Source organism: Bos indicus x Bos taurus, chromosome 21, assembly GCF_003369695.1.
Source record: "Bos indicus x Bos taurus breed Angus x Brahman F1 hybrid chromosome 21, Bos_hybrid_MaternalHap_v2.0, whole genome shotgun sequence".
NCBI lineage: Eukaryota > Metazoa > Chordata > Mammalia > Artiodactyla > Bovidae > Bos > Bos indicus x Bos taurus.
Window position 1 is genome coordinate 26,448,453 of NC_040096.1, and position 24,394 is coordinate 26,472,846.

The 24,394-nt window shown below is 44.7% G+C and overlaps 1 protein-coding gene across 8 annotated transcripts in view; it reads left to right on the forward strand.

Annotated features, from left to right (window-relative positions):
* The window catches only part of ARNT2 (aryl hydrocarbon receptor nuclear translocator 2), a 193,105-nt gene that overhangs the window by 135,516 nt on the left and 33,195 nt on the right, over positions 1-24,394 (forward strand). For all 8 annotated transcript variants that reach the window (XM_027521390.1, XM_027521387.1, XM_027521383.1 and 5 more), the window contains exons 9-12: positions 3,067-3,143; positions 13,965-14,099; positions 16,573-16,647; positions 23,157-23,308. In XM_027521390.1, coding sequence (XP_027377191.1) covers positions 3,067-3,143; positions 13,965-14,099; positions 16,573-16,647; positions 23,157-23,308 — 439 coding nt within the window. The remainder of the gene's footprint in view (positions 1-3,066; positions 3,144-13,964; positions 14,100-16,572; positions 16,648-23,156; positions 23,309-24,394) is intronic.

The window sequence follows — 24,394 nt, forward strand, 5'->3', positions numbered from 1 at the left end:
TACAAAGGAGGCTATTTATACACTTCAGTTCAGTCACTCAGTCATGTCCAGCTCTTTGTGACCCCATGGACTGTAGCACTCCAGGCTACCCTGTCCATCACCAACTCCCGGAACTTGCTCAAACTCATGTCCATCTAATTGGTGATGCCATCCAACCATCTCATCCTCTGTCATCCCCTTCTCCTCCTGCCTTCAATCTTTCCCAGCATCAGAATCTTTTCCAATGAGTCAGTTCTTCCCATCAGGTGGCCCAAGTATTGGAGCTTCAGCTTCAGCATCAGTCCTTCCAATGAATATTCAGGACTGATTTCCTTTAGGATTGACTAGTTTGATCTCCTTGCAGTCCAAGGGATTAAGAGTCTTCTCCGATACAACAGTTCAAAAGCATGAATTCTTCAGCACTCAGCTTTCTTTATAGTCCAACTATCACATCCCTACATGACTACTGGAAAAACCATAGCTTTGACTAGATGGACCTTTGTCAGCAAAGTAATGTCTCTACTTTCTAGGTTGGTCTAGATGCTGTCTAGGTCGGTCATAGTTTTTCTTCCAAGGAGCAAGCATCTTCTCATTTCATGGCTCTGGTCACCAACTGGAGTGATTTTGGCACCCAAGAAAATAAAGTCTGTCACTGTTTTCATAGTTTCCCCATCTATTTGCCACGAAGAGATGGGACCGGATGCCATGATCTTTGATTTTTGAATGTTAAGTTTTAAGTCAGCTTTTTCACTTTCCTGTTTCACTTTTATCAAGAAGTTATTTAATTCCTCTTCACTTTCTGCCATAAGGGTGGTGTCATCTGCATATCTGAGGTTATTGATATTTCTCCCAGAAATCTTGATTTCAGCTTGTCCAGCCCAGCATTTAGCATAATGTACTCTTTATACACTTTATAATATAATATATATTATATATATATATGATGTAGTTTTTATACACTTAAAGGACTTGTATCTTTGGCTCCCATTAAGTCTTCTCCTCTGCACGTCTAGGCTGATGCACCTTCTTTTTTTTTTAATTTTTAAAATAATTACATTTATTTATTTATCGACCGCACCACATAGCATGTGGGATCTTGGTTTCTTGGCCAGAGACTGAACTCAAGCTCCCTGCATTGGAAGGCAGAGTCTTAACTGGACCACTGGAGAATTCCTGATGCAGCTTCTAATTGAGACATTTTATTTTGATGATAAAACAGGGCTTCCCAGGTGGCACTAGTGGTAAAGAACCTGCCTGCTACTGAAAGAGATGTAAGAGCTTTCGATCTCTGGATTAGGGAGATGCTCTGAAAGGAGGGCATGATGACCCACTCCAGTATTCTTGCCTGGAGAATCCCATGGACAGAGGAGTCTGGTGGCCTATAGTTCATGGGGTCGCAAAGAGTTGGACACGACTGAAGTGACTTAGCACACACTCATGCATTTTGTTGATAAAACCACCACCATTTTATTATACTCAGATTCTGTGGGCTAGGGATGGAGACAGGGTGCAATATGGATGACCTGCCTCTGCTCCACAATGTCTGGGGCTCATTGTCTAGAAGCCAAAGAGCATCACTTCCACTTATTTCATTGATCAAAGTAGTCTCAAGGAAATCTAACTTCAAGTCTTGATAGAAGGTACATAAAGAGCATTTGTGACTACTTTTAAAAATATACAAAAGCTCTCACTCAACACTGGTGGGGTGAAGAATGAATCAGCAAATGAACTGTGGTGTCTCTAGGCAGATAGTCTCAGGGATCAGCCAGTAACAGCCTCGCCCTGCAGAATCCCTCCTTCTACAGGGTAGAACAGAAAAACATGATTTTTTCATCCTGACTGGATTCAAGGGTTCTTCCCACCACTCACTGTCTCCTCTGCTTCCTGTTCTGGACTGTAGCATAGCACCCTCATCCTTGTGTGGCAAAGGTGTATCTGAACCCACTGTTCTCTTTGTCCACCAATACACTGTGCATGCGTGCTCAGTCGCCTAATTCATGTCCAAATCTTTGCGACCCCGTGGACTGTGGCCCACCAGGCTCCTCTGTCCATGGGATTTCCCAAGCAAGAATACTGGAGTGGGTTGCCATGCTCTCCTCCAGGGCATCTTCCCAACCCAGGGGATCGGACCTGTGTCTCCTGCATCTCCTGAACTGGCAGGTGGATTCTTTACCACTGAGCCACTGGGGAAGCCCACAAATATACCTGCTACCAGCAATTGAGGAGTAAAGTCAGGGAAGTGAAAAAGAAGCTGACATTTGGGTCTTGGGCTGAGGGAGGTTCCACACCATCCTCGCATTCAAGCCTCACAGCATGCGATGGACTATATCATTCCCTTTTGGACCTCAGTTTTAATGCAGGCTGAGATGGAGCTTGGCTCAGTGGTGAAGAATCCGCCTGCCAATGCAGGAGATCCAAGAGACGCAGGTTTGATTACTGGGTCAGGAAGATCCCCTGAAGAAAAAATTGGCAACCCACTCCATAATTTGAAGTGTCCGTATATACTTCTTACCCCTTATAACCAAGTGTTTTAGCCAAGTTTTGCAAATTTATACATGAATAATTTGTTTCATCTTCCTTCAGTTCTTCAGCATCTTCCATAGATGCAGATGATAATGTACCATGAAATTATCAAAAGAGGGACTTCTCTGGTGGTTCAGTGGTTAAGACTTCACCTTCCAGTGCAGGAGGTGCAGGTTCGATCCCTGGTCAGGGAGCTAAGATCCGACAGGCCGCAACGAGCAGTTCGAATGCCTCAACTAAAAAAGATCCTTCATGAAAGATCCTGTGTGCCTCAGGGCCAAAACATAAAATAGAAGCAATAGTGCAACAGATTCAATAAAGACTTTAAAATGGTCCACACCAAAAAATATATATATATTAGAAAAACAAATTATCAAAAGACATCAGGCAGAGAGCTGAGCAGGAAATGAGCAAAGGACTGGTTAATTCATTGACTGACTTCCTAGACCCTGCAGGGTCCACAGTGGACCTACATTTTTGATCATGTAAGTAAAATCATGGACACCTGTACCTCTTTTCAAGTCGCCCTGGACATGCTGCTGACTCTGGCATCTTTCATTTCAGGAATGACTATACCTGAAGAAGATGCCGATGTGGGACAAGGCAGTAAATATTGCCTAGTGGCAATTGGACGACTCCAGGTAAGAAGGAGGTCACTGCCTTTTTAATCTCCAAGGAGGGCTTGCTATTGCAGCGAGCAAGAGTCTGTGGTCTGGATGACTTTTTCCATCTCCCGTGTCCTTAGCATTGTTGGGTTCTGCGTCTCACCTTATGGGAGAAGATGAGGCTGAATTTGGGAGAAGAATGGGGGAACTGTGACCCGAGAGCGGCAGAGTTCTCACTTCAATGAGAGTCTGTGTCAGCCCATCCTAATATGCACCAGTTATTGCAAAGTTGAGCTCTGCTCACATCACACCCGTTTTTTTTTTTTTTTTTTTAATTGAAGTATAGTGAATTATGCTAAAGCTGAAACTCCAGTACTTTGGCCACCTCATGCGAAGAGTTGACTCATTGGAAAAGACTCTGATGCTGGGAGGGGTTGGGGACAAGAGGAGAAGGGGACGACAGAGGATGAGATGGCTGGATGGCATCACTGACTCGATGGACATGAGTCTCAGTGAACTCTGGGAGTTGGTGATGGACAGGGAGACCTGGCGTGCTGCGATTCATGGGGTCGCAAAGAGTCGGACACGACTGAGCGACTGATCTGATCTGATCTGATCTGATAGTGAATTAACAATTTCATGTTTTTTTCTGCTATACAGCAAAGTGAATCAGCTCTATGTATAGAAATATCCCCTCTTCTTTAGGTTTCCTTCCTGTCACCACAGAGCATTGAGTAGACTTCCTTTTGCTGGACAGTAGGTTCTCATTCAGTTCAGTTCAGTTCAGTTGCTCAGTCGTGTCTGACTCTTTGTGACCCCGTGAATCACAGCACACCAGGCCTCCCTGTCCATCACCATCTCCCAGAGTTCACACAAACTCACATCCATCGAGTCAGTGATGCCATCCAGCCATCTCATCCTCTGTCGTCCCCTTCTCCTCCTGCCCCCAATCCCTCCCAGCATCAGAGTCTTTTCCAATGAGTCAACTCTTCGCATGAGGTGGCTATTTTATACATAGTATTGGGCTTCCCAGGTGGTCGAGAACCCGCCTGCCAATGAGGGAGACACAAGAGATGTGGGTTTGATCCCTGGGTGGAGAAGATCTCCTGGAGGAGGGCATGGCAACCCACTCCAATATTCTTGCCTGGAGAATCCCATGGTCAGAGGATCCTGGTGGGCTATAGTCCATAGGGTCATAAAGAGTCAGACATGACTGAAGCCATTTAGCACATCAATAATATATACATGTCAATCCCAGTTTCCCAATGCATTCCACCCTACTTGGTGTCCGTAAGTTTGTTGTTTACTTCTGTCTCTATTTCTGTTTTGCAAGTAAGTTCATCTGTACCACTTTTCTGGATTCTACATATTTGTTTTTTTTCAGTCGCTAAGTCGTGTCCAACTCTTTGTGACTGCATGGACTGCAGCGCACCAGGCTCCTCTGTCCTTCATTATCTCTCAGAGTTTGTTCAAATTCATATCCATTGAGTTGGTGATGCTATCCAACCATCTTATCCTCTACTGCCCTCTTCTCCTGCCCTCAGCCTTTCTCAGCATCAGGGTCTTTCCAATGAGTTGACTCTTTGCATCAGGTGGCCAAAGTATTGGAGCTTCAGCTTCAGCATCAGTCTTTCCAATGGGTATTCAGGGTTGATTTCCTTTAGGATTGACTGGTTGGATCTCCTTGCTGTCCTAGAGATTCTCAAGAGTCTTCTCCAGCACCACAGTTTGAAAGCATCCACATATAAGTGATATTGTATATATTTTTTCCTAATTCTTTTCCTTTGTAGGTTATTACAAGATACCAAATATAGTTCCCTGTACTGTATATACCGTCAGTCCTTGTTGTTTCGCACCCATGTCTAGTCACTGTGAGTGTTTCCCTGTGGTCTGCAGGATAAAGCACCCACTCACCTTACAACCCCGTCTCCTCCCTCCCCTCTCCCATGCCCTATTCCAAAACTACATCATCCACTTTCCACAAGCCTGCCATGCACATGCCCACCATTGTGGACATCCACAGGCTGTTACTTCTGCCTGTTGTTAAAGGAGGCTTCTTAAACAGGAGAACTCCTTCTCTTGTTTACTTCTGTTTCCTCATCCTTCAAGATCCAGTGAAACGACTCCCTTGTCTGCTTAGTCAAAATGAATCACACGCCTCCCTACTCATCCAGCATCGAGTTTATATGTCAGTTAAGTTTCTTTGCTGTTTTCATATAGTTAGTTGAGGGTAAGGCCCTTCCTTGCAGACTCCTCAAGGGCAGGAAATGTGTCTTTTTCATCTTTTGAGAATTAGGTATTCTGAATAATGTATTAATGCATAAATCCCACTGGCTTGATGTCTGGCGCACCCAGTAGCCACTAAGTCTTTCTTCCTGTGGCATTGAGGGCCTTCCGGTTACTGAGTGAGGCCGTAGTAGATGTAGTTCAGAGAACACTGATACTGCATGTCTGTGGCTTCCTGGATCTCACTGTTTTCAGACAGATGAATAAGCTTTTTCATTAACACATGATAAGTATTGTTTATTCCTTGCAAACAGGGGAAGAAAGAATACTTGAGTGAATTCAGTTCACAAATGTAGAATTTCAACAGTATAATCAGTGCCTTAGACTCGTTTGGGCTTCCTTGGTGGCTCAGTGGTAAAGAATCCACCTGCCAATGCAGGAGAAGCGGGTTCAATCCCTGGTCCTGGAAGATCCCATGGAGAAGGAAATGGCTACCCGCTCCAGTATTCTTGCATGGGAAATCCCATGGACAGAAGAGCACGGTGGACTCTAGTCCATGGGGTCGCAAAAGAAGCTCAGAAGTGTAGAGAAAGTGGTCCACTGTTCCAGTTAGTCCAAGGTATGACCAGGGCAGTTTCAAACATTTTATTTATTTTTTAAATTAATTTTAAGTCCCTTGGACTGCAAGGAGATCCAACCAGTCCATCCTAAAGGAGATCAGTCCTGGGTGTTCATTGGAAGGACTGATGCTAAAGCTGAAACTCCAATACTTTGGCCACCTCATGCGAAGAGTTGACTCATTGGAAAAGACCCTGATGCTGGGAGGGATTGGGGGCAGAAGGAGAAGGGGACGACAGAGGATGAGATGGCTGGATGGCATCACTGACTCGATGGACATGAGTTTGAGTGAACTCCAGGAGTTGGTGATGGACAGGGAGGCCTGGTGTGCTGCGATTCATGGAGTTGCAAAGAGTCGGACACGACTGAGCGACTGAACTGAACTGAACTGAACTGATAGTTGCTTTCAGGTAACGTTGTGTTAGTTTTGCTGCACAGCAAAGTGAATCAGCTGCACATATATCTCTTCCTTTTTAGATTTCCTTACTATTTAGGTCATCACAGAGCAGTGAGTATCATTTCCTGTGCTATACAGTTCTCATTAGTTATCTATTTTATACGTAGTGTGAATAGTGTATAAGTGTCAGTCCCAGTCTCCCAGTCCATCCCACTCTCCCTTCCCTGCTTTGGTGTCCGTATGTTTGTTCTCTACATCTGTGTCTCTATTTCTGTTTTTCCAGCAAGCACATCTGTACCATTTTTCTAGATTCCACAGATAAACGATATTATATAGTATTTGTTCTTCTCTTTCTGACTTACTTCACTGTGTATAAGTCTCTAGGTTCATCCACCTGTCTAAATGGCACAATTTCATTCCTTTTTACGGCTGAGTAATATTTTGTTGTATACATGTACCATATCTTCTTTATTCATTCCTCTGCTAATGGACATTTAGCTTCCATGTCCCAGCTATCATAAATAGTGCTGCAGTGACCATTGGGATGCATGTATCTTTTTAAAAAATTTATTTTAGTTGGAGGCTAATTACTTTACAATATTGTGGTAGTTTTTGCCATACATTCACATGAATCAGCCATGGGTGTACATGTGTTCCCCATCCTGACCCTCCTTCCCCATCCCGTCCCTCAGGGTCATCTCAGTGCACCAGCCCTGAGCACCCTGTCTCATGCATCAAACCTGGACTGGTGATCTATTTCACATATGATAATATTCATGTTTCAATGCTATTCTCTCAAATCATCCCACCCTCGCCTTCTCCCACAGAGTCCAAAAGACTGTTCTTTACATTTGTGTCTCTTCTGCTGTCTCGCATATAGGGTCATCATTACACCATCTTTCTAAATTCCATATATATGTGTTAATATACTGTATTGGTGTTTTTCTTTCTCACTTACTTCACTCTGTATAATAGGCTCCAGTTTCATCCACCTCATTAAAACTGATTCAAATGCATTCTTTTTAATAGCTGAGTAATAGTCCATTGTGTATATGTACCACAGCTTTCTTATTCATTTGTCTGTCGATGGACATCTAGGTTGCTTCCATGTCCTGGCTATTATAAACAGTGCTGGGATGAACAATGGGGTACATGGGTCTCTTTCAATTCTGGTTTCCTCGGCGTGTATGCCCAGCGTGGGATTACTGGGTCATATGGCAGTTCTATTTCCAGTTTTTTAAGGAATCTCCACACTGTTCTCCATAGTGGCTATACTAGTTTGCATTCCCACCAACAGTGTAAGAGGGTTCCCTTTTCTCCACACTCTCTCCAGCATTTATTGCTTGTAGACTTTTGGATAGCAGCCATTCTGACTGGCATGAGATGGTACCTCATTGTGGTTTTGATTTGCATTTCTCTGATAATGAGTGGTGTTGAACATCTTTTCATGTGTTTGTTAGCCATCTGTATGTCTTCTTTGGAGAAATGTCTGCTTAGTTCTTTGGCCCATTTTTTGATTGGGTCATTTATTTTTCTGGAATTGAGCTGCAGGAGTTGCTTGTATATTTTTTATAATAATTCTTTGTCACTTGCTTCATTTGCTATTATTTTCTCCCATTCTGAAGGCTGTCTTTTCACCTTGCTTATAGTTTCCTTCATAGTGCAAAATCTTTTAAGTTTAATTAGGTTCCATTTGTTTATTTGTGCTTTTATTTCCATTACTCTGGGAGGTGGGTCATAGAGGATCCTGCTATGATTTACGTCAGAGAGTGTTTTGCCTATGTTTTCCTCTAGGAATTTTATAGTTTCTGGTCTTACATTTAGATCTTTAATCCATTTTGAGTTTATTTTTGTGTATGGTGTTAGAAAGTGTTCTAGTTTCATTCTTTGACAAGTGGTTGACCAATTTTCCCAGCACCACTTGTTAAAAAGATTGTCTTTTCTCCATTGTATATTCTTGCCTCCTTTGTCAAAGATAAGGTTTCCATAGGTGTGTGGATTTATCTCTTGGGCTTTCTATTTTGTTCCATTGATCTATGTTTCTGTCTTTGTGCCAGTACCATACTGTCTCCATGGCTGTTTCTTGGTAGTATAGTCTGAAGTCAGGCAGGTTGATTCCTCCAGTTCCATTCTTCTTTCTCAAGATTGCTTTGGCTATTTGAGGTGTTTTGTGTTTCCATACAAATAGTGAAATTATTTGTTCTAGTTCTCTGAAAAATACTGTTAGTAGCTTGATAGGTATTGCATTAAATCTATAGATAGCTTTGAGTAGTATATTCTTTTCACTATATTGATTCTTCCGATCCCTGATATTTCTCCATCTATTTGTGTCATCTTTGATTTCATTCATCAGTGTTTTATAGTTTTCTGTATATACGTCTTTTGTTTCTTTAGGTAGATTTATTCCTAAGTATTTTATTCTTTTCGTTGCAACGGTGAATGGAATTGTTTCCTTACTTTCTCTTTCTGTTTTCTCGTTGTTAGTGTATAGGAATGCAAGGGATTTCTGTGTATTAATTTTATATCCTGAGACTTTACTGTATTCATTGATTAGCTATAGTAATTTTCTGGTGGAGTCTTTAGGGTTTGCAAACGGTGAGAGTTTTACTTCTTCTTTTCCAATCTGGATCCCTTTTATTTCTTTCTCTTCTCTGATTGCCGTGGCTAAAACTTCCAAAACTGTGTTGAATAGTAGTGGTGTGAGTGGGCATCCTTGTTTTGTTCCTGACTTTAGGGGAAATGCTTTCAATTTTTCACCATTGAGGATAATGTTTGCTGTGGGTTTATCATATATGGCTTTTATTATGTTGAGGTATGTTCCTTCTATGCCTGCTTTCTGGAGGATTTTTATCATAAATGGATGTTGAATTTTGTCAAAGGCTTTCTCTGCATCTGTTGAGATAATCATATGGTTTTTAATCTTTCAATTTGTTAATGCATTGTATCACATTGGTTGATTTGTGAATATCAAAGAATCCTTGCATCCCTGGGATAAAGCCCACTTGGTCATGATGTATGATCTTTTTAATATGTTGTTGGATTCTGTTTGCTAGAATTTTAAGGATTTTTGCATCTATGTTCATCAGTGATATTGGCCTGTAGTTTTCTTTTTTTGTGGCATCTTTGTCTGATTTTGATATTAGGTGATTGTGGCCTCATAGAATGAGTTTGGAAGTTTACCTTCCTCTGCAATTTTCTGCAAGAGTTTGAGTAGGATAGGTGTTAGCTCTTCTCTAAACTTTTGGTAGAATTCAGCTGTGAAGCTATCAGGTCCTGGGCTTTTGTTTATTGGAAGATTTCTGATTACAGTTTCGATTTCTGTGCTTGTGATGGGTCTGTTAAGAGTTTCTATTTCTTCCTGGTTCAGTTTTGGGAAGTTTTACTTTTCTAAGAATTTGTCCATTTCTTCCAAGTTGTCCATTTTATTGGCATATTGTTGCTGATAGTAGTCTCTTATGATCCTTTGTATTTCTGTGTTGTCTGTTGTGATTTCTCCATTTTCATTTCTAATTTTGTTGATTTGATCATTTTCCCTTTTTTTCCTGATGAGTCTGGCTAATGGTTTGTCTATTTTATTTATCTTCTCAAAGAGAACTGGCTTTTAGCTTTGTTGATTTTGGCTATGATCTACTTTGTTTCTTTTGCATTTATTTCTGCCCTAATTTTTATGATTTCTTTCCTTCTACTGACCCTGGGGTGCTTCATTTCTTCCTTTTCTAGTGCTTTAGGTGTAGAGTTAGGTTATTTATTTCTTTCCTGTTTCTTGAGGTAGGCTTGTATTGCCATGAACCTTCCCCTTGATGTGATGTGATGTGATGTGAAGTAGCTCAGTCATGTCCGACTCTTTGCGACCCCGTGGACTGTAGCCCACCAGGCCCCTCCATCCGTGGGATTTTCCAGGCAAGAATACTGGAGTGGGTTGCCATTTCTGAATCCCATAGGTTTGGGGCTGTGTTTTCATTTTCATTCATTTCTATGCATATTTTTATTTCTTTTTTTATTTCTTCTGTGATTTGTTGGTTACTCAGAAATGTGTTGTTTAGCCTCCTTATGTTTGTATTTTTAATAGTCTTTTTCCTGTTCAGTTCAGTTCAGTCACTCAGTCGTGTCCGACTCTTTGTGACCCCATGAATTGCAGCATGCCAGGCCTCCCTGTCCATCACCAACTCCTGGAGTTCACTCAAACTCATGTCCATCGAGTCTGTGATGCGTCCAGCCATCCCATCCTCTGTCATCCCCTTCTCCTCCTGCCCCCAATCCTTCCCAGCATCAGGGTCTTTTCCAATGAGTCAACTCTTCACATGAGGTGGCCAAACCATTGGAGTTTCAGCGTTAGTATCAGTCCTTCCAATGAGCACCCAGGACTGATCTCCTTTAGAATGGACTGGTTGGATCTCCTTGCAGTCCAAGGGACTCTCAAGAGTCGTCTCCAACACCACAGTTCAAAAGCATCAATTCTTCGGTGCTCAGCTTTCTTCACAGTCCAACTCTCACGTCCACACATGACCACTGGAAAAGCCATAGCCTTGACTAGATGGACCTTTGTTGGCAAAGTAATGTCTCTTCTTTTTAATATGCTATCTAGGTTGGTCATAACTTTCCTTCCAAGGAGTAAGCGTCTTTTAATTTCATGGCTGCAATCACCATCTGCAGTGATTTTGGAGCCAAAAAAAATAAAGTCTGACACTGTTTCCACTGTTTCCCCATCTATTTGCCATGAAGTGATGGGACCAGATGCCATGATCTTAGTTTTCTGAATGTTGAGCTTTAAGCCAACTTTTTCACTCTCCTCTTTCACTTTTGTCAAGAGGCTTTTTAGTTCCTCTTCACTTTCTGCAATAAGGGTGGTGTCATCTGCATATCTGAGGTTATTGATATTTCTCCCAGCAATCTTGATTCCAGCTTGTGCTTCTTCCAGCCCAGAGTTTCCTGTAGTTGACATCTAATCTTACCGTGTTGTGATCAGAAATGATGCTTGAGATGATTTCAACTTTTCTGAATTTACCAAGGCTAGATTTATGGCCCAAGATGTGATCTATCCTGGAGAAGGTTCCGTGTGAACCTGAGAAAAAGGTGAAATTCATTGTTTTAGGGTGAAATGTCCTATAGATATCAATTAGGTCTAGCTGGTCCATTGTATCATTTAAAGTTTGTGTTTCCTTGCTAATTTTCTGTTTAGTTGATCTATCCATAGGTGTGGGTGGGGTATTAAAGTCTCCCACTATTATTGTGTTACTGTTAATTTTCCCTTTCATACTTGTTAGCATTTGCCTTACATATTGTGGTGCTCCTATGTTGAGTGCATATATATTTATAATTGTTATATCTTCTTCTTTGATTGATCCTTTGATCATTATGTAGTGTCCTTCTTTGTCTCTTTTCACGGTCTTTATTTCAAAGTCTATTTTATCTGATATGAGTATTGCTACTCCTGCTTTCTTTTGGTCTCCATTTGCATGAAATATCTTTTTCCAGCCCTTCACTTTCAGTCTATATGTGTCCCTTGGTTTGAGGTGGGTCTCTTGTAGACAGCATATATAGGGGTCTTGTTTTTGTATCCATTCAGCCAGTCTTTGTCTTTTGGTTGGGGCATTCAACCCATTTACATTTAAGGTAATTATTGATAAATATGATCCTATTGCCATTTGCTTTGTTGTTTTGGGTTCGAGTTTATAAACCTTTCCTGGGTTTCCTGTCTAGAGAAGATCCTTTAGTATTTGTTGATGAGCTGGTTTGGTGGTGCTGAATTCTCTCAGCTTTTGCTTGTCTGTAAAGCTTTTGATTTCTCCTTCATATTTGAATGAGATCCTTGCTGGGTACAGTAATCAGGGTTGTAGGTTTTTCTCTTTCATCGCTTTAAGTATGTCCTGCCATTCCCTTCTGGCCTGAAGAGTTTCTATTGAAAGATCAGCTGTTATCCTTATGGGGATCCCCTTGTGAGTTATTTGTTGTTTTTCCCTTGCTGCTTTTAATATTTGTTCTTTGTGTTTGATCTTTGTTAATTTGATTAATATGTGTCTTGGGGTGTTTCGCCTTGGGTTTATCCTATTTGGGACTCTCTGGGTTTCTTGGACTTGGGTGGCTATTTCCTTCCCCATTTTAGGGAAGTTTTCAACTATTATCTCCTCAAGTTATTTTCTCATGGACTTTCTTTTTGTCTTCTTCTTCTGGGACTCCTAAGATTCGAATGTTGGGGTGTTTAACATTGTCCCAGAGGTCTCTGAGGTTGTCCTCATTTCTTTTAATTCTTTTTTCTTTTTTCTTCTCTGCTTCATTTATTTCCACCATTCTATCTTCCACCTCACTTATCCTATCTTTTGCCTCAGTTATTCTACTGTTGGTTCCCTCCAGAGTGCTTTTGATCTCAGTTATTGTATTATTCATTATTGATTGACTCTTTTTTATTTCTTCCAGGTCCTTGTTCAACTTTTTTTGCATCTTCTCAATCCTTGTCTCTAGACTATTTATCTGTAACTCCATTTTGTTTTCAAGATTTTGGATCATTTTTATTATCATTATTCTGAATTCTTTTTCAGGTAGACTCCCTCTCTCCTCCTCTTCTGTTTGGTTTGGTGGGCTTTTATCATGTCCCTTTACCTGCTGAATATTTCTCTGCCTTTTCATCTTGTTTAGGTTGCTGTGTTTGGGGTGGCCTTTCTATATGCTGGAAGTTTGTGGTTGCTCTTTATTGTGGAGGTTGCTCCCTGTGGGTGGGGTTGGACGAGTGGCTTGTCAAGGCTTCCTGGTTAGGGAAGCTTGCGTTGGTGTTCTAGTGGGTGGAGCTGGATCTCTTCTCTCTGGAGTGCAGTGAAGTGTCCAGTAGTGAGTGTTGAGGTAGTCAATGGGTTTGGTGTGACTTTTGGCTGTCTGTATTTTTGTGCTCAGGATTAAGTTCCTGTGTTGTTGGAGAGTTAGCTTGGTATGTCTTGCTCTGAAACTTGTTGGCTCTTGGGTGGAACTTGGTTTCAGTGTAGGATGAGCTTTTGTTGATAAATGTTCCCTGGAGTCAGGAGTTTTCTGGTGTTCTCAAGTTTTGGATTTAAGCCTCCTGCCTCTGGCTTTCAGTTATTCTTACAGTAACCTCAAGACTTCTCCATCCATATAGCACCAATGACAAAACATCTAGGTTAATGGTGAAAAGATTTTCCACAGTGAGGGACACCCAGAGAGGTTCACAGAGTTACGTAGAGAAGAGAAGAGGGAGGAGGGTGATAGAGGTGAGCAGGAGGAGAAGAGGGGGAATCAAAACAGGAGTGAGCAATCTAGCCCGTAATTAATTCCCTATTTGCTGTCCACTGTATGTATCTTTTGAATTATGGTTTTCTCAGGGTATATGCCCAGGAGTGGGATTCCTGGGTCATACGGTAGTTTTATTTTTAGTTTTTTTAAGGAACCTCCCTACTGTTCGCACCAATTTACATTCCCACCAACAATGGAGGAAGGTTCCCTTTTCTCCACACCCTCTCCTGCATATATTGTCAAACATTTTGAACTCATTGTACTCATGACCTGGAAGGATCTGTGAAATTAAATCCACGTGGATTGTTCTCTAACTCAGTCTCCATCACCGTCTCTGTCCTGTTAAAACTTCCTCCCTGTGGATTTCTCCATTCCAGGTGACCAGCTCTCCTGTGTGCATGGACATGAGTGGGATGTCGGTGCCCACGGAATTCTTATCACGGCATAACTCTGATGGGATCATCACGTTTGTGGACCCAAGATGCATTAGTGTGATTGGCTACCAGCCTCAGGTAGGTGGTTTTGAGCTCAGGGAGTAGGCTAGAGATTTAGTTTCATTTAAAATGCACCTGGGCTTCCCTGGTAGCTCAGATGGTAAAGAATCTGCCTGCAATGCAGGATACCTGGGTTCAATCCCTGGGTTAGGAAGATCCCCTGGAGAAGGGCATGGCAACCCAATCCAGTATTCTTCCCTGGAGAATCCCATGGAGAGGAGCCTGGCAGACAATAGACCACGGGGTCACAAAGAGTCGGACACGACTGATCGATTAACAGTTTCACTTTTAAAATGCACCTACCTCATTTGTTCAGGATATAATACAGTGATGATACAGGGAAACACAGCATAAAAATCCATCTCCTTGCCTGGGTAATGGCCTTCCAAAGCAAAAAAGGTTATTGTATGCAACTGCACTGCTTAAAATTAACTCTCCATTTTTTGTGCTAACCATTTTGTTTAATCTAGCTCTAGATTTTTCTCAAACTAGAATTAAGATGTTCTATGAAAAAGAGACTCTCTTATCAATTAATTTTGATGAATACCAAACAGGAAATCTCCTTAGAAACTTTAAAAGTATATTCATGTGAAAGACCCTGAAATGTCTTAAAGATGTTCCCTGAATTTTGTCTCACCATTTGTTTCTCAAATGTATATGGATCCTCTTTTTACAGGAGGCACATTTTCAAGGTCTTTTTTTAAGAAAGTGGAAAAATACAAAAGTCACAAGAAATACCAAAAGTCAGGAGAGATTGTTCCAAATTAAGATAAACCAAAGAGATAAAATAACAGTATTCAATGTAAAAGCCTTCCTTGTGTCCTCAGCCTGAAGATGTATAGCTATAAAGGACAACTGGGAGACAAGTGAGGAAATGTTAATATGTTAGGTGATTTTATCAAATTGATCTTTTAAGGTATAATATGGTACATTATGGATTTGTAAGAAAATGTCATTTATATGGGGCTTCCCTGCTAGCACAGATGCTAAAAATTCTGCCTGCAATGCAGGAGACCCTGGTTCAATTCCCTGGGTCAGGAAGATCCCCTGGAGAAGGGAATAGCAATCTACTCTACTGTTCTTGCCTAGAAAATTCCATGAACAGACCATGGGGTCGAAAAGAGACACATATTTCATATATCAGGAGTGTCGTGATTCCTACTAATTGTTTTCAAATGATTCAACAAAAAATTAAATATATAAATATATTTTAAATGTATTTTAAAATAATATATATATAAATATATTTTAGATATATTTGTGCATAGGTATGATATTTCATTTGTATTTACTTTTTATGTTTCACTTATACATTTATATTTGCATATATGTGAAAGAAAGAGAAAAATGCAAATGTGGCAAAATACTGACAGTGGATGAATCCAGTTAAAACGACCCACAGGTGTGAATTACACTACCCTTTCAACTTTTCTGTAGATTTAAATTTCTTCCAATATAAAAAGCATTTGAACAAAAAGGAAAGAAGAAAAAGAATCTTTGTTCTGAGAAACAGAGTTTGGGTGACATTGACGGGGTTTTTTTTTAATTACATGTCTATTTTATAACTAGAAACAGACTAAATTGAAATATGGGAACCATTCATTGAATTCTTCATCTCTAGACTGATGTAAACCTCAGAATACTGGGATGGAATGAAGGGGGAAATTAATCTCTTTCCAAATTCACTGTGACCTCTGATGACTTCTGTTTCCAGCCAGATTCATTTATCCGCCGGCCACCTTCCATGGGCATCTGGATCTAGGTGTTTCTTGGCACCGATAAGACTCCTTTCCCCTGTCAGCGTCAGCACCCACTGAGGCCATTTGCTGATTTGGGTTCTGATCGATGACTTTGTTGAAACTCTTTGCTGCTGAAGATACTTCCAACTGGACCAGTTTCCTATAACCCATTTGCTTTTGGACGGTTTCTCTCATTCCAGTTGGTTTCATTGCAAAACACTTTTGTTTGGGGTTAACTCTGGGTCCTTTGAGTAAAACATAGATGAACGAAGGTAGGTAGTCAACAGACTTAACAAGTTTAGCTATTTTATGATAACTGCTTTTCTCCAGGCACAAGAGAGCTGCAGTCCCCCCATTTAAACGATTTCAGGTTCCATAGGCTACACCTCCATCTTCATGCTGCCACTTGTGTTCCTTTCATGTTTATTAAAATGTTTATTAGAGCTCGCCTGTACATTCTGCCTTTCCAAGGCAAACAGAAATAAAATTGCATTCTGAAGCTGCTGCTCTAGTCCCTTAGCAAAATTAGAAGTCAGTACTGAACATGCCAGAGGCACTGAGGATGGAGCACCAGATGCCAGCTCCTTAATCGCTCAAGGAGAACATTTCCATCCACTTTTTCCCCCTTATGATGGTGTGAGCTAAAGGAGATGAGTTGAAGGGGATGTATGTGAACACTCTTGTCTAACAGTGATATATAAACAATGAAATGTGGGGTTGGGGAGTATTAAAGCTTGTCTCTCTCTCTTTAGGACCTTCTAGGAAAGGACATTTTGGAGTTCTGCCACTCTGAGGATCAGAGCCATCTTCGGGAGAGTTTCCAGCAGGTACATGAATGTTCATTTCCAGCTGATGTAGGAGCCGGGTACACGTGGATGTGGTCCTTCCGTGTCCCAGGCAGGCAGCAGGGACCCCCTCTCCAAGGCATCAGAGGGCCCCTGGAATGAAGGAGCTCGCAGTCCAGTGGGGAGGGCAGACCATCAGTAAGGAAATTCCATGTCTTGAGAGAAGAGCAAAGGAGGACAAGATTGACAGGGTGAGCAACAGTCTCCAAGGCGAGGCAACAATCAGGATGGGTCTTAACAGATGAGCAGAGAAGAAATGACAGAACATTCTAGACAAGGGGCCAGCACCAGAGATGCAAAGAAGAGCACAGCCTGTTGGGAGAGTTTTAAGTAGTTCCTCATGGCTAGAGCGACACTGGCCGGCTTGTAGGGAGGAGGTGGGCAGTGGTCAAAGAAGAGGCCAGATTCCGAAGGGCCTCATGTGCTATCACCAGGAACTTAAATTCTCTCCTGAATCGTTTAAGTGAGAATTCCCTTGAGGATTTGAAGTGGAGCGATGTTTTTGAAAAACCGTTTTGGCAGCCCAGGTATGTGGAAGAGACAAGGATGAGAAATAAATGGAACAAAAGACAAATCAGAAGGCTGCTTCGGTTGCCCTAGTGATGAGACCAGAACTGGGGCAGGAGCAGCAGAGGAGGTGGTTGCTGGGTAGCGATGCTGACAATGTGAATAGAGACAGTGAAGGAGAGAGAAGGACCGAGGATGACCATGGAGGTCTGAGAGAAAGGCCACTGAGAGAAATGCTCACTGCATCCAGAGCATCGTTAGAATTAGATGCTGTTTACTGAGCACCTACTATGTTCCAGGCAGTGTGGAAACCCCTTTTGCACACACTGCTTCCCTGAAACTTCACAACAGTCACAGGAGTGGGTGTGATTATCCTCGTGCTACAGGAGAGTCAGGTGAAGCTTCGTGAATTCCATAAGGTCACGTGGGTAGGGAGTGACAGAAGCGGGACTATCACTGTGGACCTGCCCCCTCTTGAGCCCGGGTCCACCTGGGAGGAGAGAGAGAGCCAGTTCCTCGAAGGGTTCCAAGGACTCGCTTCAGCCCCTGCAGGGAAAAGGATGGGTGATGTTACAGAAGAAGGGCCTTTGAATTGCTTTTTAAGAGGGAATCATGGTTTGTCATTCATCTGAGAGAATAAGTCCTTGACATTCTGCTTTGCAAGTGGTTCAGAATGAGCGCCTCCGACACTGAGCTGTCTTGTGAAAGGCATGGAGCTGTCTGCATGCACAGACCTAGGGCTCCAGTTACACCACACCTGTGCATGCAGATCACATGACCCGACTTGTGCCCTGCTGCTCTGTTCTTCCCAAATATCACCAGCTCCTGGTTACCTTTCCACCTGTTAGACTGCTTTGTTGTCCATCCTTCGTCTCTGCCTGCATCTTCAAGCCGTGATACTCTAGGGCTCTGTTCCTGGTGCCTTCTCTCCTTCTCTCTAGTATCCAGGTGATTTTACCTACTGGATGAGTTCAGTCCAGATCATCACCTGCGGATGTGCAGATACCTAGCCCACACCTGCACTTGAGTGCCCATGAACCTTCCAACACAGTGCTCCACTCTCTTCTCACAGCCCCCAGTCTCCTTTGTACCACTGGTCTTCTGGATACAAAGGTCAGAAACCAAGAAAAAGTCTTCACCGTTCCCTTGATCTCCCACATCCTGCCCAATCGGTCCTCCTGACTCCAGCACCCCTCAAAAGACACCAGTAACCTGCCCTCTTCTCCCTCTCATGTTCTTACCGACCTTGCCCAGGCCATGTCTTTTGAGTTTTACAACAGCTTCCTTGGGCTTTCCAGGTGGCTCAGTGGCAAAGAATCTGCCTGCTAATGCAGGAGACATGGGTTTGATGCCTGGGTTGGAAAGATCCCCTGGAGAAGAAAACGGAAATGCACTCCAGTTGTCTTGCCTGGGAAATCCCATGGACAGAGGAGCCTGACAGGCTGTAGTCCATGGGATCACAGTCAGACACGACTTAGCAACTGAACAACAATGGACCCTTTGCCACACATATTTTATCCTGTATAATCCTCAACCCTTCACAATATCTTATCATTCCTACTTTTTGCAGTGAAAACCAGGACTCAGAGAGGTTCAGTCATTTGCTCCAAGTCACACAGCAAGGTGATAACAGAACTGGAGTCAGAGCCTGCCTCCTTCCGAAGTGTCCACCTCCATCCCCAAACTCCCCACACAGACCTCTCCATCTGACAGCACCTCAGAGATTTTAAACTGCTGACACTGTCAGAACCTAGTTAGTTTGGAAAAGAAAGAGAAGGAGTAAAACATCGATCCCACCCCAGGATTCTGCTTAAGTAACCCTCGCTCTGAGAGCAGCCACCTCATTCCTGGGGCAGGAGGTGAAACCAAAGCAGCCCCACCCGATAGCCAGCGGCCAGGGTGGGTCACCTGGCTCAGCAGGCAGCAACCAGCAGCCACAAGGACACGCTGGAGAGCCAGGCCAGGGCTCCTCGCCTGTGTTCTTTGGGTTCCAGCCACCAGCGGTCGGGGTGGAGGACAAATGTTGATAAAAGGAAGTGACTTATTTTTGCAAAAAGCACAGAGAAGGCTATGTGAGTTCAGAGCAAGTCCTTGAACTCTGGATTTAAACAGACGTTTTGAACAACCCAGATGTAAGACTTTAGAGTGGGATCGCGAGTTTGTGAGGAATTTGTGGTTGGTGGGATGACAGCATGCCAGACGGGGCCCCAGACGGGGTCTGCTCTGGACTCTGATGCCCTCTCTAGATCCCAGGTGACCTGGATGTCAGATGGAAGAGTGGGACCCAGGGAGATAAGGCAGGCTCCTCCTTCTCTCTGCTCAGATGTCTTCCACAGTGATGATGGTGGTGGTGGTGGTGATGAGTAAAGGTGTTTGCAGGAACAGCTGGGCTGGGCTGGCTTTATACCTGGCCTTGGTGGTCTCAGGTACTAGCATCATACCTGAATAAAGCACAGGTGAATGCACCAGCCTGGTCTTCAGGCCTGGACTGTGACACCCCCACTGCCTTACATGCCTGGTCCCACCCACATAGCACCTTAGGTCTCCCCGCCCCCAGACATGTGCTCATCTGCGCCCTCTGCCCCAGGGAAACCCTCTCCAAAGCTTTGTTATTGTTCAGTCACTCGGTCGTGTCCGACTCTTTGCAGCCCCATGGACTGCAGCATGCCAGGCTTCCCTGTCCTTCACCATCCCCCAGAGTTTGCTCAAACTCATGTCCATGGAGTCGGTGATACCATCCAACCATCTCATCGTCTGTCACTTACTTCTCCTTCTCTCAATCTTTCCCAGCATCAAGAGTCTTTCCCAATGAGTCAGTTCTTCACATCAGGGGGCCAGAGTACTGGAGTTTCAGTTTCAGCCAGAGCTTTACCAGCCAGCATGTCACCCAAACCTACCTCCCTCCAGGACCCTTTCTGGATCCTGAGAAAGCCTGTCCTTGACTTCTTGGTAACCCATGGCACCCGATCGTATGTTTCTGTTGTAGTGTTTGCTCTCCAAGTTACAACTACCCATGCGCCTGCCCCTCCTATGCTGGTGAGAGGCTCTCTGGGGACAACACGACGGTTCTGTCTCAGCTCTAGTGAGTCAGGGAAAGACAGAGGTCAGGTAGAGGTCAGGTAGACGTGGGGTCCCTTCCTGCCTCTGCTCCTCCTCAGTCATGAGGCTTTGGCAGGAGAGTTCCCTATTTTCGTTGTTGTTGTTCAGTCGCTCTGTCATGTCCAACTCCTTGCGACCCCATGAACTACATACAGCACACCAGGCTTCCCCATCCTTCACTATCTCCCTTAGTTTGCTCAGACTCATGTCCATTGAGTCGACGATGCCATTCAAGTGCCCTGTGTTATATCTTTTTTAGTTCTCTAATACTTCGGAGATCCTTGGCCAGATGCAGTGGAAGCTAATTGCTTCTTGGGACTTTCCTGGTGGTCCTGTGGTTAAGACCCTGAGCTTCCAGTGCGTGGGACCCGGGTTTCATCCCTAGTCAGGGAACTAGATCCCACATGCCACAACTAAGACCCAGCACAGTCCAATAAATAAACAAAAAGAAACTAACCTTTCCTTTCATGGTGCCCAATGGGAAGAATCAGATTTCTATCCCATGAGAATGGGATGAATGGGGCTCTTTTCATTTCCAAGTTGAAGACAGCAGGCCTTTAATTTTGAAATTAACCTCCTCTGTCACAAGGCTGTGGCAGGAGAGTTCCCTCCTTTGTGGCTCAGCTTCCAGATACACCAGGCACTTGTGAGGACCACGGGAGGTGACACGCACAAGATATTTGTAGGTCAGCCCTCGGCAGGTGCAAGTCTGGGCTCCCTCCCGCCCTTGGTCTTTACCCATGGCTCCAGGGGCCAAGGGGCTTCCTTGGTGGCTCAGATGGTATAAAGAATCTGCCTGCAATGCAGAAGATGTGAGTTCAATCCCTGAGTCAGGAAGATCCCCTAGAGAAGGAAATGGCAACCCACTCCAATATTCTCACCTGGAGAATCCCAGGGACAGAGGAACCTGGTGGGCTACAGTCCATGGGGTCACAAAGAGTCGGACATGACTGAGCGACTAACGGCAGGGGCTGAGCTCGCACACAGGCGGTGCCTGAGAGTGTGTGTTCCATGGAGTTGAAAAATTTCACACATCTCAGGCATCCTGGTTGGAGGAAGCAGGAAAAGGCACCATCCTCAAGCTTCAGAACACAGTAGACATGGTCTCACCAGGGGGGCGCTGCCTGCATCCCAGGTGCTTTGTGCAGACTCAGAGAAGCCCTGGAAAACGGCCCTGAAGGGTACATGGCCTTGACCTCTGGCCGGTTTCCTGTTGAGGCTGCAGTTTTGCTAGCGGGGACCCCTGGGCGTCCTGGCCTGGCCTCACCCCACCACATTGATATGTTGAGTCAGCTCAGGAAATGTGCTTGAGGCACCTACTCTCTGCCGGGTCCTGGGCTGATGGTGCAGGCTCTCGGTGACCATGGGGTCCCTGACCCCAGCTGCTGCTGACATTCAACCAGAATAAAGTACAGGTGCCTGGGGTTAGGGGGCAAGGACCTGGGTCCCAGTTCTTATCTCTGGTCACATTGTGATCCGCAGTCAGGAGGCTGGTTGCTTCCCAGCCCCAGGATCTGGGATGCACAGACCAGGAGGGGGCGCTCCTGTTCCCCTTGCTTTGTCCTGGAGGCATCATCACACCCAGTCCTGGACCCACCAGCCATCTGTATCCTTTCTCCTTCTTTCCCGATTCAGCTGAGAACTGGCCCTGGTGTCACCTTCTGCACCCACACCCTGCCATCTAGTCTCGGCATCTTGGGGTTTCTGCGTGGGATAGATTCTGTGTGTGCATAAAGCTGGAAAGCCAGCTGTGTGTCCCCTGAAACATACTCATGGTTTGGAAATAAGATTTCGGTTCCTGTCCCAGCTTTTCTATCCAAGTTGTCTGATCTCGGGCAACTTATTTTATTTCTGTGATGCTCAGCATTATCTTTGTAAATAGTAAAAGCCCACCTCTTCAAGTTCCTGTGAGGGATTACATTGAGAAGTATCTTGGAAACTGTACTGCAACATAAAAGTCATAATAGAGGAGCTTCCCTGGCAGTCCAGTGGTTAAGATTCCCACTTCAGGGGGCAAAGTTTCCATCCCTGGTCAGGGGACTAAAATCTCGTATGCCTCATTGAGGAGGCCGCAAAAAAGTAATAATAGATAATGCATAGAAATTTGTTATTTTATTGTATCTCCTCCCAGAGAGTATATTTAATCCAGTCTGTAATGTTAAATGGAGTTTAAGAATTTCTTAACGTGAAGCATGAAGAAATAAACCCACGAGTACAACGTCACTACGTACCTGAGTTAACTGCATCTGGGGCATGGGCACCAAACTCAGAGTGCCCTGGTAGCCAAGGCAAAAAGGGAAACCCTCCAGCTTATAGAGTTTTCATGGTCTGATTTCTAAAAGCTAAAATGTTCTGATATAAAATGGGCTTTGAAGGGGTGGGTGGAACAAATTGGGAAAGGAGCATTAACATACATCCACTATCATGTGTAAAATAGCTAGTTAATGGGAAGGTGCTGATTAGCACAGGGAGCCCAGCTTGCTGCTCTGGGATGACCTAGACAGGTGGGATGGGGAGTGAGAGGAAGGGAGGCTCAAGAGGGGACGGGATATATGTTTATGTAAAGCTGGTTCACGTTGTTGTACGGCAGAAACTAACACAACATTGTAAAGCAATTATATGCCAGTATTTTAAAAAGGGCATTGACTAATTGGTTTCTCACCGGGGGGTGACAGAACAACCCAAGTGTAGTGTCCCATCTCAAGGGGGAGTGGACTGAGCTTTCCCTAAGGGTGACCGCCCTCCCTCCATGCCTGTCTGTGGCCACGATGCTCCTGTCCTGGGCTCCCACTGGCCCCCGCCAAGCCTGCACTGCCTGCTGCCTCCCCGCTCTGTCTGGCACCTTCCTTCCTCCCGCTGACTTCCTTCTCCAAATGTTTGCTCAGGTGGTGAAGCTGAAAGGCCAAGTGCTGTCGGTCATGTATCGGTTCCGCACCAAGAACCGCGAGTGGGTGTTGATTCGCACCAGCAGCTTCACCTTCCAGAACCCGTATTCCGATGAGATAGAGTACATCATCTGCACCAACACCAACGTCAAGTACGTACCCACCCGCCCCTCCCCAGGTCCCAGCCTGCGCTAGTGTTCCGTGATGCTCTCCTCCCTGCAGGCTCTGGCTCTGCCGGCAGCTGCAGATCCCTGCAGGAGACTAAGAAGCAGGACAAGGCAACACTGGCCCCTCTTCACTATCTCCTCCCGGGTCCCCCTTCTCAAGGCCCTCCTGATTGGGAGCCCTCAGAGCTGATTGATGACCCTGGTGGTACTTCCTCTCCATCACACGGTTGGTCGGTTCAAGATGCTCTGGTTTCCATGATCTTCTCCTCCCCGAGTGCAGAGCCCAGCAGAGTGGAGCTGGGGGCTTCCTTGGGGCTCCCTGCTGTGCCAGCTGAAGCTGGGAGGTGGAGGAGTGAGGCTGAGCCTCTTGGCAGTTCTGGGGCATGGGGGGCAGGCGGCACAGCAGGTGAGTACCTCAGGGTCACAGGGCTTCTTGGCTGTCTGGTCACTGACGCAGTCCTCTGAGATCCCTGCTGGCTTCGCTGCTGTACCCTACGTGTGTTAACACACAGACCTGAGCTCCGGTCTTGGCCCCTGATTCCCTGCTGTGTGACCTTGACTGTGTCCCTTCATCTCTCAGCCTTCATTCCCCATTGGTGGAAGGGGTGATAACAACTCTCTCTCAGGTTCCCCGGAAGGTTTGATGAGGTCGGGCTTCTAGATACAGGCAGGTCATGCCTCCTCTCTGGACTTATTCTCGAGGAAATATCAGCAATCCAAAGAACCAACATGGACAAAGGCAAAATGATGTCCACATGCATGGGAGCACATGGAAGCCGTGCCCAGTGTTGGGGGTGGGGGGGCACAGTCTGCAGGGCGTGAGACGAGCTTCCATGGCGGAAACTATGCCCACGCGTCCGCGTGTCTCCGGTCAGCAGCACTGCTGCCCTCCACTTTCCCAGGTTCCACACTAAGCTGTGGAGTCTGTCCCCACCCTGGCCACCTCCCCGTCCTCATCTATGATAGCCCCCCCCCCAGACACCAGCACCTCCGGGCCATCACTGTGAGTGACCTCCTGGCTTGCCCAGAGCTCTCCATTGCCATCCCTGGCTCCCTGAGTTTGGCGGTTCC